The sequence below is a fragment of the Hemiscyllium ocellatum genome, chromosome 23 (assembly GCF_020745735.1).
Source record: "Hemiscyllium ocellatum isolate sHemOce1 chromosome 23, sHemOce1.pat.X.cur, whole genome shotgun sequence".
Classification (NCBI taxonomy): domain Eukaryota; kingdom Metazoa; phylum Chordata; class Chondrichthyes; order Orectolobiformes; family Hemiscylliidae; genus Hemiscyllium; species Hemiscyllium ocellatum.
In genome coordinates, this window is record NC_083423.1 from 39,804,046 (window position 1) to 39,823,256 (window position 19,211).

Sequence of the window (19,211 nt, forward strand, 5' to 3'; positions counted from 1 at the left end):
AAATAATTTAGATTTGAATGTAGGAGGGTTGATCAGTAAGTTAGCGGGCAATAAAAGTTGCTAGCAGTGGTAAATAGTGAGAAGGATAACCGTAGACTCCAAGAGGACTTTGAAAGGCTGCTCAGATGTGCTGATCAGTAGCAAATGGAATTCAATCCAGATAAATGTGAGGAGATGTACTGGGGCAGTACAAACAAGGCTAGGACATTTCTAATGAACTTAGGATCAGGGGGACATGTCCACCAGTCCCTTATGGGATCAAGACAATGGTTAAGAAGGCATATGGGATACTTGCTTTTATTGGTCGAGGCAGAAGTTTGAGAGCAGGGAGCTTATGCTGGAACTGTATAAAACATTGGTGAAGTCACAATTAGACTATTGTGTGCACATTATAGGAGGGTTATCATTGCACTGAAGAAGGTGCGGAGGAGATGTTGCCAGAATGTTGCCTAGGCTGGAGAGTTTCAGTTATGAAGAGTGATTGGATAGTCTGGGGTTGTTTTCCTTAGAGCAGAGGAGATTGAGGGGGGACATGAGATGTGTAAAATTATGAGGAGTGCAAACAGGAAGAAACGGTTCCCCTTGATGGAAGGATCAATGACTAGGGGAATAGATTTAAGGTAAGGAGCAGGAGGTTTAGGCAAGAGGGTTTTGGAAATCACTGCCTTTAAGGGTGGGAGAGGCAGAAGCCCTCATAACATTTAAGTGTTTAGATGTATAATATGATAACATAGGAGCATCATTATTGGATTAGTATTCCAGATACCCAGGCTAACGCTGTCAGGACATGGGTTTGATTCTTTGTCAGGTGCTAAAATTTGAATTTAACAATAAACTTGGTTTTAATGGATAGTTTAATGGTGACCATGTAACAATTGTTGGGTGTTATAAAGACCAGGAAAGGAAATCCACCATCTTTACCCAGTCCAAATAAGAGACTCCAGACCCACAACAACTCTTAACCGCCCTTTGAAATAGTCCAAGCAGGCCAGTCAGCTCAAGGAACAACTGTAGTTGGGCAATAAATGCTGGTCCAGCCAGTAACACCAATGAACAAATTTGTAAGCACTCTTTGTGTGATGTAGAGTGAAATGAAGGTTCACTAGATTAGTGCCTGAAGTGAAAGATTGTCTTCTGACAAGAGGTTGAGTAGACTAGGTCAATATTCCATGTAATTTAGAAGAATGAGATGTGATATAATTGAAGCATATAAAATTGTTAAGTGGTTTGACATGGTAGGTGCTGAAAAATTGTTTCGCCTGGGACCAGAATCCAGAAATAGTGTCATAGTCTCAGAATAAGGTTCAGCCATTTTGGACTAAGGTGATATGACATTTTCTAACCCAGAGTATTGTGAATCATTGAGCATTCACTGCTGAAAATCTCAATCATAGGTTCTTGGATATTAAAGGAATTGGGAAGAAGGACAAGTTAGAGTTAGAGTAGAAGATTAACCATAAACTTGTTGGTTGGAAGCGCAGGATTGAACGATTGGCAGACCTATTGCCATTCCCATTTCTTATGCAGTTTGTGTAATTAGGGCATGTGCATCTGATTGGGCAGAGAGATCTTTTTCATTCACATTCTTGATCAGTTAATGAGATTTTTGTTTTCTTAATACGGGCTGGATCTTACAGGGTGGTCCAAACCTCTGCCCCTACCCCCTTAGTAAAAAGTTGAAATGCTGCACATCAATGATTCTGACAGCTGCTCCATGACAATTTAATCCTGGAAGTTAATTGATTAGAAGTAGAACTCCCAGCCCCCATTCACAAGAAGATTTCCTGCTTTAGAGAGGTGCCAGCCAATCTGAGGAGCCTAGGTAAGTCCAAGGTCTGGGATTTCAGTGAGGGGTGTATGAGCTCAGGTGGGAGAGGATAAGGGGGTCAGATCACCATGGGAGGGGGAGTGTCACCAGTGGGCTCAGGGATCCTGCAGAGAAGGGTCCTTTTGTTCTTTTGTCTGGGCTGGTGTCAAGTAAAGGTGCTGGGCATCTGTCAAACTGTGGACCTCCATAAGCAGTAGAATGAGACCCTTCACTGGCCTATTCCTGCCCATTAATCATCCACATAATTGCCTCAATAAGCCGAAGGATGGGTTGGTGAACTACCTGACACCTTTGCCTTCCATAACATTTCAGACCGGTCTGGCAGGCAGGTAAGTGGCAAGAAAACCACTGACTGGATCTTACATCTCATGCTCAAGCACATGCACAAGGAAGCATAAAATCAAAGTTCCTAATTATTTTCTGAGGTCTTTAAAAGTATATCTGTTGTAATATAAAACAGCAAAGTCCAAACACAGTGGTCAAATCAGGATCACTTCGCAGTATTGCCTCTTTTCTCTTCCCATTTGCTGGTTTTGCTGCTACTTTCCTTTTGTATATAAATATTACTGAAAATTAAGGCACATGCTCGTAAAAATGTGTAGCTAGAATGTTACAATATCCTTGCCTTGTTTCTACCTGCCACTCTTCTCCTGTTCCATTTTACCATTTGCCCCTACTTTCATTGTATTACCATCCCTTTCACTCTCTGCAAATAATATCCAAAGAATGTTTTCAGTTATTAAAGTTCTGCCACTTTGAGGTAAGTTTGGAAGAACACTTTTATAAAATCCCCTGAATTATTAGGGTATGGCATTCCACAATTCAGCATTTGGATTGGAGTTTTGTCAGTCTTGAATGGATAGATGAACTGTCCATTTAAAACTCAAACTTAAACTTCCCCAACTTTGGGCAGAGACACATATTTGTCCATTAAAAACTCTGTCCTTTGTACCTTGACTTATTTGCGTACACAAGTATCTATTGCATCACACATAGCTTGCGGTCACAATCAATTGTTAAATCTTAGAAAATATGTTACCTTTTCATTTGCTTGGTTCATTCATGTTATCTTTAAAATGTAACTTCCCTTTTTTTAAAAAAAAAGTTACTGTTCTGTCAATTTTTTTTCTACATTGTCCAACGTTGGACTCCACCCTTAATCTGATGTCAGCACTATATCAAATGATAGCGAACTGTGGCCGCAAATGTTTTCAGGATATGTAAATCCTAGTAACCCCCTTTGAAAAAGCCTGGAAACTAAATTGAAAATGTTTCACTGAAATAAATGACCCTCATGTATATTACATAAAAAAGATGAATGGTAACCACAGAATAAAACTGTTCTGTTGCTATCACAGTCCTTTGTATAGCACAGACACAGCTGAGTGGATCATTTTGCACAGCATCTAAATTGATTATCATTTATTTCCCTTGCTCCATCACATGTACAATAACAATGTCAAACTTGAAGAGTCATCCTTTAAAGGCATTATTTTCTTAGTCTTCCAGACACCATCACCTGTCACTGTCAGCTCGCAATGCTTCTCACTTGCTATGGTCTGGCGGTAGTCCAGCTGGTTAAAATTAATGGCCAAATGTTCACAATATAACAGTTCTTCATTGTTTCGTAATCCCTATTGGAAATTACACGTGGCTTGCAGCAGGAGCCGTAGTTACAGTGTGCATTTCTGATAATGTTCTTGCCAGCCATAATGAAAACCAAAAGAGAACGTATAATGTTAATTTTTTTTCACTGCTTTCTTTAAATGAACCAATTTTGCAAACACATCTCTGAGCTTTTAAGTCTTTTGTGAATTGTAAATGTTGTATAATAGTCCAGCCAAAAGGAATTGTGCTTCAGTTGTGCTTGAACTAAGTTCAAGGATTTTTTTGCCTCCCCCTCTGATTTGTTCTGCTATTTGCTTTGACAGTTAATTGCAAGCAGTTCAATTCCGACATTTTCAATGAGCCTATCAGTTGGCACTGTTGTTACCACAATATTTATTATTGCTGTAACATTTGAGGTATTAGTGAGGATTAAGATTTTTCAAATTGACAAATTGATGGAGAATATTTTGCTTTGAGTCCAGAGTGAACAAACTGTTTTAATTATTATATGTTCATGCAACTCTGCAACAAAACAGCTCATTTCCAAACCAGCTGAACAATAAAACAAAAATCATGGTTGAGGTAATGGTGGTGATAGGCTTCTTGTTAGTCAAGAAAGTCCACTATAAATAAACTTACTGCCTCTCATGGCTGAATAATCTGGGTTTGATTTGATTTATTATTGTCTTGTGTATCAGTGAAAAGGTTTGTTTTGCGTGCAGTACAGGCAGATCATACCATATAAAGTTCATAGAGTGATAGAAATTGGAGGTGTAGTTGACAGTGAAAAAGATTACCTCAGAGTACAATGGGATCTTGATCAGATGAGCCAATGGGCTGAGGAGTGGCAGATGGAGTTTAATTTAGATAAATGTGAGGTGTTTCATTTTGGAAAAGCAGATCAGAGCAGGACTTATACAATTAATGGTAAGGTCCTGGGGAGTGTGACTGAACAGAGACCTTGGAGTGCAGGTTCATAGTTCCTTAAAAGTAGAGTCAGAGGTAGATAGAATAGTGAAGAAGGCATTTGATATGCTTTCCTTTATTGGTCAGAGCATTGAGTTGGGAGGTTATGTTGCGGCTGTACAGGATGTTGGTTAGTCTATTTTTGGAATATTGTGTGCAGTTCTGGACTCCTTCCTATCGGAAGGATGTTGTGAAACTTGAAAGGATTCAGAAAAGATTTACAAGGATGTTGCCAGGGTTGGAAGATTTGAGCTATAGGGAGAGGCTGAATATGCTAAGGCTGTTTTCACTGGAGCATCAGAGACTGAAGGGTGACCTTATAGAGTTTTATAAAATCATGAGGGGCACGGATAGGATAAATAGATAAAGTCTTTTCCCTGTGGTGTGGGAGTCCAGAATTAGAGGCCATAGGTTTAAGGTGGGAGGGTAAAGGCATAAAAGGGGGCTTAAGGGGCAACTTTTTCACACAGAGGGTAGTGTGCATATGGAATGAGCTGCCAGAGGAAGTGGTGGAGGAGGGTATAATTACAGCATTAAAAGGCATCTGGATGGGTATATGAATAGGAAGGGTTTGGAGGGATATGGGCCAAGTGCTGGCAAACGGGACTAGATTAGATTAGGATATCTGGTCAGCATGGATGTGTTGGACCGAAAGGTCTGTTTCTGTGCTGTACGTCTTTAAGACTATATAACTGGGTGAGGAATACAATGTTAAAGCTGCAGAGAAGGTAGATGCAAGATTATCCATGCGTGCCCATAGAGTATACAGTTTCTGTATTCATTGTTGGTCTTTGGGGAAGCTTCTGTAGTTTTGCCACCCCTAGCCTTCCACTGGACACATTGATGTTGCACATTTGACTGAGATGGTCCTTAAACCATTGCTGAACCAATTGCATTGCTTGCCACCACATAGGATAGTCAACTGCAGAGTTTTCCCAAGAGAGATCATCTAAAATACAGAAGTTTGTAAGGTTTTTTGTAAAGGGTTTCTTTCTCTCATTTATGCTGATCACCTTGACATTGTGTGTGCTGATCCAGTTCCCCCGTAGCAGATCTCCTTGGGGCTTAATAGTCCTTGACCTTTCTGGAGGGTCATCTCCCTGGAGTTGAGACCAATTTATAATAGATGTTTAATAACATTTTACATAATTTTGAACTAGCTGAGCCCAAAAATGCAACATTCAGTGATGGTTCAATATGTTGAGGGAATTGCCACATGGATCTACAAGTAGACATGGTTGCTGATCTCAACAACATTAAAGTAGCCAGTCACTGAATCAATGTCAGATGTTGCTTTTTGGACCAGAGGAAAAGCTGAATAGGAATACTACAGCAGTCTATTGTCAGGTTTCTGGGAAACAGCTAAGGATAAAATTCAGATGGTATCTCACCTCACCCCCTGACTATTAGGTATCTGTGGTAAATAATAAAACGGAGAGTTCTCATTGGATGGTACATGCACTGTATTGTTCAGATCCCTCACGTACAAATCAGTTTTATCTGCAGGTTAATGAAAAAGGAAAATAATGCAATAAAAATGTTTGACGACCTTGTGACACTGTTTTAACTTTTGTTTACAGCCAAAACAACGGACTTCACTGATTTCCTCGCAGGAAGTATATAGGCCGAGCCATGTGTATGATCAGTCAGAGGTCAGTTCATCTGCAGGCTATGCCAGTGTTAATACTACACCTCCTATTAGCCCTGCCAACTACTCCATTGGATCAATAGAAGGCAGTGACCTCATAGGTAAGATAATGGTTTGGAAAGTATAAAATATTACAGATGTTTTGTTTTTATGCTTTAAAGCCTCTAATCGACAATAACACATTTATATAATAGATTTTCTTCTACACGTGTATAGTCATTTACTGTTTCACCATTTTTGGCAAATTAAAATATACAGTACAATTTCTTAAAATAAAGCATTGATAAATCACACGGCACAACAGGGGCCTGTGGAACTTAAAAAGAATCAATTTAAAATGCACAATAGAGCGAAAGAGAGATTGCAATATCTAGTTTGTAGAAATCAAACAATTTCTACCAACTACCAACTAATCTATTTAATAGGATCTCATATGATACTTCATGCAACTTTAATCCAATACCATTGAATTATCAATAAAGCAGTTGAACAAGAGATTAAATATTATAGCGTTAGGGATCAACTGTGTTTCAGTAATAACAGCCTTGCTTCCGAGTCAGAACATTGTGACTTGTGCTCCACCTCAGAGAGTTTGGGCTGACATTTCACTGCTGGTCTTACTGCCTTTCTGATATGCAGTAAACCAACTCTTTGTCTATCTCATCAAATAGTTAGTGCATCATTCAAAGAGAAAGTTCTCCCAACATTCTGGGACATATCATTCCTCACCTAACGTCATAAAAAATTGATCCCACTGCCATATTAACTGTACAACATTATAGCAGTAACTACTCTTGGAAAAAAGGCTTAACTGCCAGTAAAATACTTCAGAATGTCTTGTTGTAGAAGATGCAAAATTCTTTGACTTATTTTATTTAATTTGCATACTATTAACAATGAAAGAACCTGTTTACTAATAGACAATGGGTGCAGGAGTAGGCCAATCTGCCCTTCGAGCCTGAATCTAAGCTAATGAAGCAGGTGGAAACTTTATTTGTATTTCATGTCAAAAGAAATCTTATTACAGAATGATTAATGTTTACTCATTAATGCATAAGGGCAGAAATCTCCAAGACAGGTAAGCCAAGATTTTTTCCCTTGTCCAATCCCCAGTGCAAGTGTAGTATGATGTATTTTCAATCATACTGAGCTAGTCATGCTGGCGCTGGCAAGATGAGATAAGACACAGACCAGTACCACCCAATGGAAGTGAACTCAGCATTGTAAGCAGTTAAAATCCAGGCTTTTTATTTGACTCCATCTAATACATCCTACATGCCACAACTTAATGAAGAATGTATCCCCTTTGGCATTAGTTCTGCATTCATGATTGGAATCGCAGGGTATTTCAGCAAAATCATGAAGCCATTCTCAGTGCACAGGAATAAAACAGCCCATGGTATGCAATACGAAGCATAATTGTAAAATTGTGATTGATTTTGTTAGGTTTGTGTATTGTTGCCCTTTAAGAATCTCTCTTATTGTGAAAAGAAATTTTGGCTGATAATACATAGCATGAAAAGCGTTATTTGTGATTTGTTTTTATTTGCAGCTTGGATGAAATGGAGTGAACCAAGGCAATTCTCATCAATGATAAATAATGTTCACTACTGAGGCATGTAGACCAAATAGTCAAAAGCTTGTTCAAAGAGTTCAGTTTGAAACAATGGTTAAAAAGAGGGAATAAAAGTGTGAAGAGGTTTAAGGAATGAATTCCAGAGCTCAGGAACCAGGCACTAAGGGCACAGATGGTAAAGTGATTAAAATTGGGGGATGCTCTCAAGAGGTTACATTTAGATGAGCATGTATATGTTAGAGAGTTATGTGGCCAGAGAGGATCACAGCAATTGTAAGGAACAAGGCCATGGACTAATTTGAAGGTAAAGATGAGAATTTTAAAACTGAAACATCAATTTAACCAGGAGCCAATGTAGATCACCAACTGTTAGGGTAATGAATAGAGGGGACATTGTGCAAGTTAGTGCTTTGAATTACTTCAAGTTTATGGAGGGTAGAATATTGGTCCCTGACTAATGCATTGTAATAGTCAAATCCAGAGGATACAATAGCCTGGGTGGAGTTTCCACTCTAGATGCTCTCAGTTAGGAGCAGTGTTACGGCAAATTAAATGAGCATTTTTTTGTGATGGTATGGATATATGATTGAAAACTCATTTCTGGTATTAAGGTTTTATCTGATTAAATCTATAGCTCTAAGAGAGACAGATCAAGTCACTAGCCAGGGAATGGAGTTTGTGGGTAGAATCTAACATAATGGCTTTGCCCTTCCCAATATTTAATTGGAGAAATTTCCATTCATTCACTATTGGATTTAGAGAAAGAAGGTGATAATTTAGCAACACTGGAAGAGTTGAGAGGGTTGTTGGTGAGATAGAGTTGGACATGTAAAATTAATATGTTTTCGGATTATGTCACCAGGGGAATCATATTGATAAGAAGTAAGGAGAGGGCAAGCAAGGATAGATCCATAGAGGACATCATAAGTAACAGAGTGAGTAGAAGCTATTGTCTAGCTACGAATGGACAAATAATAACAGAACAATAAGCACAGTCCCACCCAAGTAACTGCAGTGGAGAGGCATGGGAGACGATTGGTGCGGTTAACCCTCTCCTATACTGCAGATGGACAAAGATGGATGAGGAGGGACAATCTAAACTTTGTAAGTGTGATAATAGCAGATGTAAAATGGAGAAGGAGAGAATTGTCAGTTGTCTCAGCTAATATATTAACAGGAAATGATGCTACCTAGTCAGCAGTTTAGTGGGAATAGGGTTGAGGAAACAGGAGATGGTGGGCGTCTTGTGACAAGGTGAACTTGGGGATAGCATGAGGGGATTGGGGAAGTAAAGAAACTAGGGAAGCAAAGGGCTAATGCAGAGAGTGCTTTTGAGGAAGTTTTGCTTGGGGAGGTTGTGAACGAGAGGGAAATAGCAGTAGTATCTAATCTTCTAGTTTCAGTCTTAGTGACAAAGAAGATGATGACCATAATGTTGGAGTTGAAGTTAGAAGAGACAGGATAGAGGGATACCACCTTTACTAAGTGTGTTGATTTTCTGAAAGATAATAAACGATAAATAACAACATAGATAGCATAGACATGGTAGTTTTCCTCAGTTAAAATTCTGAATTATTTTGCCTCTAATCTCCCATGGCAAAGTCAAGATATCTCCTACTGCTTACCTTGTTTGGCTTCTTATCAATAGCTGAAGTATCTATGCCATTTTCTGCCGTATTCACATTATACCAAGGATTTCGTAGAGTGCACCATAACTCAACATCTTCTGAAAAAAAGTCACCTAAATTTCAACTTCATTAGCTGAAATGTTTAAATTATAAATGATGGACGGAGGTGACTTGTACTCAATCTTTCAGTCACTTGGCTGTCATTTTGAAGTGCTTCAGTTGGATCATAGAAAATAACTCACAAGCTAGAATGGCAGTTGGTTATCCAGGTAAAATAAATGAGAAAGTATTTCTGTTTAGGATGAATCTCATGTTTATTCAGGAAAATCTTTGTTTCTGGACATTAATATATTATATAGTCCATGAGGGACTGAAAGCTCTTATGATTTATGTAAGGTCTTATGGACACTTTCTAATCAGAGATATTATTACATGTGACTGAACCTGAGTCTCCTGGCTCAGAGATGGGGACAATACCACTGCATCAACAGAGCCTCCCACATAAGTTGTTTGGTTGATGCTGATTAAATCTCCACATTGGCATATTCAGTTGGAAAAAGCAACAGTAATACACAATTCGACTGTGTCCCCAACAGTATACTGTACGTATACTTTGAGCTTTTTGTGTACTCTGGGAGGAATGAACACATCAAATTGTACCTGGGACCAACCTGCTCATTATATCCTGATAGAGGTGGACCTGGGATCCTAATTGATGCCATAACAATCACTTTCAATTGCTTGCAATGAACCTTTAGCCAGAACACAAATACTGACAGCTGGGCCATTTTGAGCCTCAGGCAGAGCAGCTGGAATTATTGAGGACTCAAGGGAGACATTCTGATAAAGCTGCAATATGTTTTCCCAAATGAGCTGAAATCTAAAATCTAAAACAACACTGCTTTTCTGACAAATGTAGGAAGTGATCTATGGCGAGCAGATTTTTTTTCCCCAGAAGTAAGTCTCCCCAGCCATTCCTTCATGGATGACATAACCAATCCTTCCCTCCTCCATGTTGAATACCATTTGGAAGAAGCACTAAAAATAATAAAGGGGCATAATGTATTTTTGTGGGAACTTCAATGTCAATAACCAAGAGTGCTTCAATACCATCACTACGCCAGACTGGACCCACAGCAGTCGTGAGAGGAACCGACAGAACTCCTGCTTCACTGTTCTTGTCATTCCACCTACTGATCCAAGATAGTTTTGACAGAAATAACTAGCACACAGTTCTTATGGAGACCACGTCCTATCCACAAACAATCATGAGGACACCCACAATCATGTTGTGTGACGCTATCATTGTACTAAATGGAAAAAGCTCACAACAGATTTGGCAGTTCATACTGGGTATCCTTGAGAATGTATGGGTCATCATCAGCAGCAGTGTTGTATTTAACAACAACCTATAACTTTATGGTCCAGCTTATTCCCCACTCTACCATTACCATCAAGACAAGAGACCAACTCAGTGTGGAGTTTAGCAAACCATTCCAACAGCAGGACATATAAATGAGATGCCAACGCACTGAAGCTAACAACACCTGCATGGTAGAAAGGTGAAGCCATATTCTATGGATAGAGCTAAGCAATTCCACAGCCAGTGGATCAGGTTTCAACTCTGTAATCCTGCCATATCCAGTCATGCAAGATATTGGCTATTTGAGAAACTAACAAGAGGCAGAGATTCTACAAATATCTCCATCCTCAATGATATACAAACCAGCAAATAAGCACAAAAGACAAGGCGAAAATGTTTGCAACCACCTTTAGTCAGACTTACTGACAAATACCAGTATTCAGCCTAGTTGGAGACACTTGGATATTGCAAAGGTTGTGGGCTCTGACAATATTGAAGTCCTTGTGTTCCAGAATTGGCAATGCCCCTAGCCAGGCTGTTTCAGTATGGTTACAGCTATGTCCTGTTCTTACAAATAAAACATCCAATCCAGCCAATAATTGCCTTACTACTCTACTCTTTTTTTTACAATTATTCTTTTTTGAGATGACAGCATGGCTGGCAAGACCAGCATTTGTTCCCCATCTCTAATTGCCTTTCACCTGAGTGACGTGCTGAGACATTTACAGAGGGCAAATAAGGGTCAACCACATTGCCGTGGGTCTGGAGCCACAGTGTAGACCAGAATAGATACAATAGACAATAGGTGCTGGAGTAGGCCATTCTGCCCTTCGAGCCTGCACCACCATTCAATATGATCATGGCTGATCATCCTTAATCAGTATCCTGTTCCTGCCTTATCTCCAAACCCTTGATTCCACTATCCTTGAGAGCTCTATCTGACTATTTCTTAAATGAATCCAGAGACTGGGCTTCCACTGCCTCTGGGGCAGAGCATTCCATCCAGCCACCACTCTCTGGGTGAAGACGTTTCTCCTCATCTCTGTCCTAAATGGTCTACTCCGTATTTTTAAGCTGTGTCCTCTGGTTCGCACTCACCCATCAGCGGAAACATGTTTCCTGCCTCCAGAGTGTCCAATCCTTTCATAATCTTATATGTCTCAATCATATCCCCTCTCAGTCTTCTAAACTCAAAGGTACACAAGCTCAGTCGCTCCAGTCTTTCAGTGTAAGGTAGTCCCGCCATTCCAAGAGTTGACCTCGTGAACCTACGCTGCACTCCCTCAATAGCCAGAATGTCTTTCCTCAAATTTGGAGACCTGAACTGCACACAGTACTCCAGGTGTGGTCTCACCAGGGCCCTGTACAGCTGCAGAAGAACCTCTTTGCTTCTATACTCAATCCCTCTTGTTATGAAGACCAGCATGTTATTAGCCTTCTTCACTGCCTGCTGTACCTGCATGCTTACCTTTATTGACTGGAGTACAAGAACACCCAGATCTCTCTGTACTGCCCCTTTACCTAAATTGATTCCATTTAGGTAGTAATCTGCCTTCCTGTTCTTGCCACCAAAGTGGATAACCATACATTTATCCACATTAAACTGCATCTGCCATGCATCTGACCACTCACCTAACTTGTCTAAGTCACCTTGTAATCTCCTAGCATCTTCATCACATTTCACCCTACCACCCAGCTTTGTATCATCAGCAAATTTGCTAATGTTATTGCTGAATTCATCTTCTATATCATTAACATATATTGTAAAAAGCTGCGGTCCCAGTACTGATCCCTGCGGTACTCCACTGGTCACTGCCTGCCATTCCGAAATTGAGCAATTTATCACTACTCTTTGTTTCCTATCAGCCAACCAACTGATTTGTTGAAAGTCCAAGTACAATAGCAGATTTCCTTCTCTGAAGGACATTAGTAAACCAGGTGGGTTTTTACAATAATTGATGGTAGTTGTGATGGTTACATTTTGATGAGACTCGCCCAGGTTTATTGATTGAATTTAGATTCTACTAATTGTTGTGGAAGAATTTGAATCCATGTTTACAGAACATCAGCATGGACCATTAGGAGCCTCGTGACATTATCATTCGGTCACTATCTCCCTCCAATTATCAGTGCTACCTTATCATAAATGCTCTGTTCGAGTTTTATTAGAGCCACAGACTTTGTTACAGCTTTTATCAAAACATGGATGATTCTGTTGAATTCAGGAGGTAAAGTAAAAGTGAAAGCCCTCAGTATCAGGGCCATGCTTGATATTGTGACATTATTAAAGCAGCCCAAAGAGACTCAAGGAAACATTTCTCACTGGTTAGAATCACACTGAGCACAAAGGAAGATGTCCTTCTTACTGGAGACCAATTATCTCAGCTCCAGGACATTACCTCAGGATGTCCTCAGTGTAGTGTCCTGAGCCCAGTCATCTTCAGCTGCTTCATCAGTGACCTTCTCTCCATCATATGTTCAGGAATGGCAATGTTCATTCATGGGTACATAATGTTCAATACCCTTGCAACATTTTGGACACTTCATATCTACATGCAACAAAATCTGGTCAACATTCAGGATTACGTGGATATCTATCAAGTAATGTTCACACCACAGAACTGGCAGGAAATGGCTATATCCAATGAGACAAGATCTAATAATCAGTCTGAAACTTTAGCAGCATTATACTGTTGCTGAACTTCCCACCAGCAATATCCTGGGTGTCACTAGAAGTCTAACTGGACCAACCATATAAATACTATAGCCACAAGAGAAGGTTAGAGATTGAGAATTGACAATAGAACAGGTCCTGACATGCAAATATTTACAAGGCCCCAGATATTCTTGTGATCCACTTGGGAAAGCAAGTAAAAATCTTCACCTGTTGCTGAACCTGCAAATTCTGCATTAAAAAAAATGCATTTAAATTAATTGGATTCCCTCCCCCAATTGGTATTTTCAGTGATTTAACACTTTTATAAAATCCATGGTGTGTCATTAGAATGACTATTTTCAATGTAATTAATCAAAGTGCCATTTTTAATTTGGAAATGAACACACAAGCAGTCTGCAGGAGGGCGCATAAATCTCCTGATTACATTTGAACAAATAGTAGTGCAGATTAATTTTTCCTTGTTGTCTGTCATTTTCTGAAATTATATTAAGATTGTGTTGGAGCTAAAAATAAAGGTGTTTGCAAGATTTCTTTTTAAAGATGAGTAATTTCGTAACTTTCCAAATGCAATTGAATGATGTGCTACACAGGGAACATCACTTTATTAAATCTGTCGTCTCAACAGCATACATCTTTCTATCCTTAGCAAGGAAAATACTTTGATGGTATGGAATGATTCAAAGGACAAATAATTTTCATGAGCATAGAAAAAAATTACTTTTAAAACCAGCATAGAGATACAGTTATTTGATACATTTTAATAATGTTTAATAATTCTCCTTGTTTGAACCATCCAGTCTAAAAATATTGAGCATCCAAGTGCCGAGCATGTTTGAGGTGAGCACAGACTGTGGCATTTATTCCTGCCGTTGTAGCCCATCTTGTTCTGTTGAAAGGCTCAGTGTGATATTAGTAGGCGGTGAATGATGCTGGAACAGTTCCATTATGAGCTTTCTGCTGTTACAGTGAAGCTGTACGAATAATATGACAGTGTGAGTCAGATTGCTTCTGCAGCTGACGCACTTGGGAGACGGTTTGCAGCTCAGTTCAGTCTGGCACTGCCACACCTAAAGGGTTTACTTTCCATGGAGAGTACTGATTACTAAGAGTACCAAGTCCACTTCAGCTGCAGTTTTTTAAAAGCCCTGCTTAGCGCAAACTAATGAACTGATGTCCTATTCATTGGGAATGCTAGGATGGTAAACTAGCAGCAGTGAGCACAATTGGAGAGCACTATTTTCCACAGTATTGTATTTTTTTGTGTTCTGTGTTATTAATTTTATGACACCAGCTGTACTGTTTCCAAGGAAACAAGCACTGTGCAAGCAATGTGTGAATTACTTTGCATTTATCTGTAAGGGAGAGGGGAAAAAGGCTTTAAACAATCTGTAATAAAGTAAGAATTTTTAAAGTGTGACAAATATAATTTCATAGTTAATTCATCTTTGTGATGCAATGTAGGACCAACTGTTGTGTGCACATAGTGTGTATAAAATATTTGTAACATATTGCACACAGGTACAAACATATATGTTATTAAATGCATTCAAACAAGTTTAGCCAAATACATCTCGATTAGATCAATATACCAAAAGAGGAACTACCTTGTGTTATCCCGAGCCAGAAATTAGTTCCCAGCAATTCTGTGACACCCAACAAGTTATCACAACAGAGTCAGTATTTTGACAGTATCTCTATCTGAAGAATGGTGCTTGTGCATTAACATTACTTGAGATGCAGGAAACACAATAGATTTTTCCCAAATTAGTTTTAAAGCCACAATCATCATGCAGCAAGGCTTGTCTTCATTATACTTATGATTTTAACTTCTGACTTAATGCTTTTAGCTGTTGAACTGGTCCAGCAGCATCACTGTTGCTGTGAGTGAGAAGGTTGCATTTAAAGACTTGAGTACAAAATTGAATCTTCTACTGCTGCAAAGTAGTAGAAGTGCTGTCTTTCAGATGAGGCATTAAACCTTTTTGCTCTCTTTTTCTTTCTCTTTCTCTCTCTCACCTGGATGCAAAGTGAATGCTTTTCAAAGAGGAGCAACAAGGTATATCCCATTTGACATTTATCCCTCTATCATACTGCTTTAAAATAGATTACTGCAGATGCTGAAAATCTGAACTAAAAACAGAAATTCTTGAAACACCAAGTTAATGTTTCAGATCAGTGACTTTTTCATCGAGAATCAGGTCTTTCCTTTCATTGATGTTTCTGGCCTCTTGCTGTGTGTCAGATTTTTGCTGTATTTCCTAAAATGCAACGGTCAAACACTTCAACACTGTTTCATTAGTATTGTGTTGTTTTGGGGATTCAGCAATGACTAAATATATGCCTCTTTCTTCTGTTTCTTGTCTGTGCCTTTTTTCATCTCATGTTGTGGTCTAACAAATGCATGACAAAATGCCTCATAGGTGTAGATTAGGCTAGAAATGGGAATATGGAGATATGTTTCTTCTGAACTGTTTATCAAAGATCGTCTGGTGGTAAGAAGATGCATTTCACTCGATCATGTTTTGTGGTATCTTTATATAAAGTTGGATGCTTTAGCTTCTGTGAAGGTAAATTACTTAGGGAGATATCCATGTTTGTGAGTTGAGTGCTCTAGTTGCTTAGTTTCTTTTACAGATGTGATTTAGTGCACTTTTGGCTATATAGGAATGTTATGTTGGCGACCATAGTAAGCTGGATTATCACTTAGATATTGTTGACTAAGCTGTTGAGATGTGCCATATTTTTACCATAAGAAGCTGACAATTTGTTCATTATGACTGAAATTTGTTTTGATTCACAAAAACAAATGTGGTTATACAGTAATTTTGTTACTAAAGATTTTTAAAACAGCAGTCTAGAATATTACATTTCATATAATTGTATTAAAAGTAGTTTCAACATTTGTGGCATATTGTTATTATACAGTCATGTGTTGAGTTAAAATATGTGTGCTATCAAAAACTGTAAAGAATGTTACAAAAATCATGGTGTTACTCTCGGTCAGTCTGGAGCGACCTTTATGTACAACATGACATAATGTACATTTACCATTTGGAAGAGAATTGAGAGAATACTGAAGTAAGAGTTAAAGAATTAATGTTATAAGTCATCAATTTTTGCATACATATAAACTAGAAACAGGAGTAACCATTCAATAAGAAAGTAGCTGATCTGATTGTGACCTCAATTCCACTTTCCTGCTTACCCTTTGAATCTCTTGTTAGCCAAGAGTTTTGTTCATTTTAAATGACTCAGCCTCCACTGGTCTCTGGTGAAGAGAGTTCTGCAAATGTGTAGGAAAGTTTTCTCTTCATCTCAATTTTAAAAATGAGGTCTCCCATTTCAGCTGATATCCCCTAGTTCTAGTCTCTCCAACAAAGAGAAACATCTTTTCAATATTCACCCTGTCAAGTCCCCTCATGATCCAACATGTTCCAATAAGATCATTTGTCATTATTCTAATGGATCCCTCATGGATTCAGACCCAACCTGCCCAATCGATCCGTAAAAGAAAGCGATCGGTCAACAGAACCTTTTCTGAGCCTCTTCCACTGTAATTTTACCCTTCACAAAATAAGGCAACCGAAACAGTGGATGGAACTGTAGATGCGGTCTCACCAATGCCGTGCGGAACTGTTGCAAAAACTAAATAAAAACCCAAAGAATTGCGGATGTTTTTAATCAGAAACAGAAACAGAGGTTGATGGAAAAGCTCAGCAGGTCTGGCAGCATCTGGGAAGAGAGATTGAAGTTAACGTTTCAGGTCTGGTGACCCTTTAGAGCAGTTCTGAGGAAGGGTCGGCAGACCTGAAACATTAACTTTGATTCCTCTGCCAGACCTGCTGAGCTTTTCCGGCAACCTCTATTTTTGTTGCAAAAATGTCCTATTTTGATATTCCCTTCCACTTACAACTTCATATATCACTTGCTATGCCTGGATACCAACATTTGCTGATTCATGTAGCAGAACACTCTGACCTTTTTGCACTTCAGAGCTCTGCAGTCTCCCTTAATTTAAGTAATGTGCATATTTTGTATTGTTTGCGAAGTCATTATGTCCACTTCACAACTTATGCTTTTAACCATCTTTTGTTATCAGCAATTTAGCAGCCACATTTTTGGTCCAATGTTGCCATGAAAGCACTGTCTTCTGAATCTATTTTCCTGTCTGAAGGAGTCTTTCCAAACCTCATAAATGTTTGAAAATTAAAACCAATGCAGCTACTATTTCAGCAGCCACTTGTTTTAAGACTCCAGGATGAAGTAAGTCCCTTAGAATCTGGGAATGTATAAGTTTTTAGTTCTAATAATTTTCTCTGTACCAATATCTTCCTGACTGTAATATTTTTCAGTTCCTTGCTCCCTATCAACTCATGATGCACAATCATTTCTGTTCAATGGTTGTATCTTATGGAGGGAACTGAGAAGATTTAATGGAGAGAAACCAGCTGTGTACCTCAATGAGTCAGGCAATTGATTGGTTGCTGGTGGGCTTTCAGGAATCTGGACTTAGTTGTACCCAGCTGGAGCTGTTGGCTCATCAGTGGTTGGCATCTCCAGAAGCTGTCAGAGTCCATCAGTCTTGCACAAAAGAATGAAGATTAAAAGACATCTTACCCACAAATCTGACAGCTCACATAGTCTGACTTACCAGTTGGAGAAGCTAGCTCTTTGTCTGCAGCTGAAGTAATGGCAGCCCATGTGGGCTGATGCCCTTAAGTGGTTTATCATTGACTATTTAAGGGCTTTAATTGGTGGTGGGTCAAGAGGTAAACTCAGGGATATTTTATCCAGAAGTTAAATTCTGCGGCAGAAGGAAGAGTGTGATATCCTCCCTGGTGACAATACACCTGATTAATTGTCCCTCCTTCTCACAAGAAGTGAAAATCCCACTACTTTTTTGCACAATTTCAATGCAAGGATGCATTTCAAACAATTGGCATGGGCTAATCAAGAATTTAAAGGTGTTAAAGAAAGTCAGGCAAAAATTGATATTTTTGCTGTCAATTGTAATGACAAGACAAGGGGTGGTGAACAATTCTCCTGTTTTTAAAATCCCTGTGATCATTTGCAACTTTATTTTTGTATAATGCTGTTGTACTTCAATTGAACCCAGTTAAACAGGTCAAAAATAAAGAGCCAGTTCCGAGGCTTTTGAACCTAAGAGAAAAAAAAACAAAATGTGACATTGAGCACAAGCTTACAGAAAAGGAAGTGAGGAGTGTATAGTACAGACAGGAAGATGAAAGCAGCTACAGTTTAAGTTTAGGAGTCCCTGTTTTGTGAGAGTGGAAACGGAGTCCAACTTTTTAGCTGTTGTCTTGTTTCTTCCATAATAGCTTTGGTGGAGAAGTTCTGGAGTTCTGAGCAAATGACTGAGTTGTTCCAAGTTACTTTTCATTGGCTAGCTTCTGAACTTGAGAGTCTGTGAGAGGGAGAAGAACTTACATAATCCATAGAGTTATGAATCCATGCTTTTTGTTTTCCTCTTTATTACACAAAGCAATTTACTAAGATATGGCTTTTTATTCTAATTCTGGCTCTAATGTCTTTTACAAACGGAACTATCCACAGCTAATCTCTCATCTCCAATATATGAAGGAATTATGTTAAGTATGAGTACGTATGTAAAACATAAACCAAGAGATGAAAATTTATTTACTACCACACTGAGTTTTGACATTTATCATGTGGGTTGCCTGGGCTTGTCAGGAGATCACAGCAGCCATATTAGGTAAGTGATACCTTTTTAAAAAACATTTTAAGCTCATGAAAATCTCAGGAATAAAAATAAAATAATGAGAATTGGATATTGATGATCAATTTTCACTTATAACACGAGAGAGTGAAACAAATTTAAATACAAAGGATACATGAGTCAATGTGTTTACTATAGTTAGGCAGGATGTTGAATAGT

General features: G+C 38.8%; 1 protein-coding gene across 9 annotated transcripts in view; it reads left to right on the top strand.

Moving 5' to 3' along the window:
- The window catches only part of anks1b (ankyrin repeat and sterile alpha motif domain containing 1B), an 815,114-nt gene that overhangs the window by 667,642 nt on the left and 128,261 nt on the right, over positions 1–19,211 (top strand). For all 9 annotated transcript variants that reach the window (XM_060842911.1, XM_060842914.1, XM_060842910.1 and 6 more), the window contains one exon: positions 5,983–6,151. In XM_060842911.1, coding sequence (XP_060698894.1) covers positions 5,983–6,151 — 169 coding nt within the window. The remainder of the gene's footprint in view (positions 1–5,982; positions 6,152–19,211) is intronic.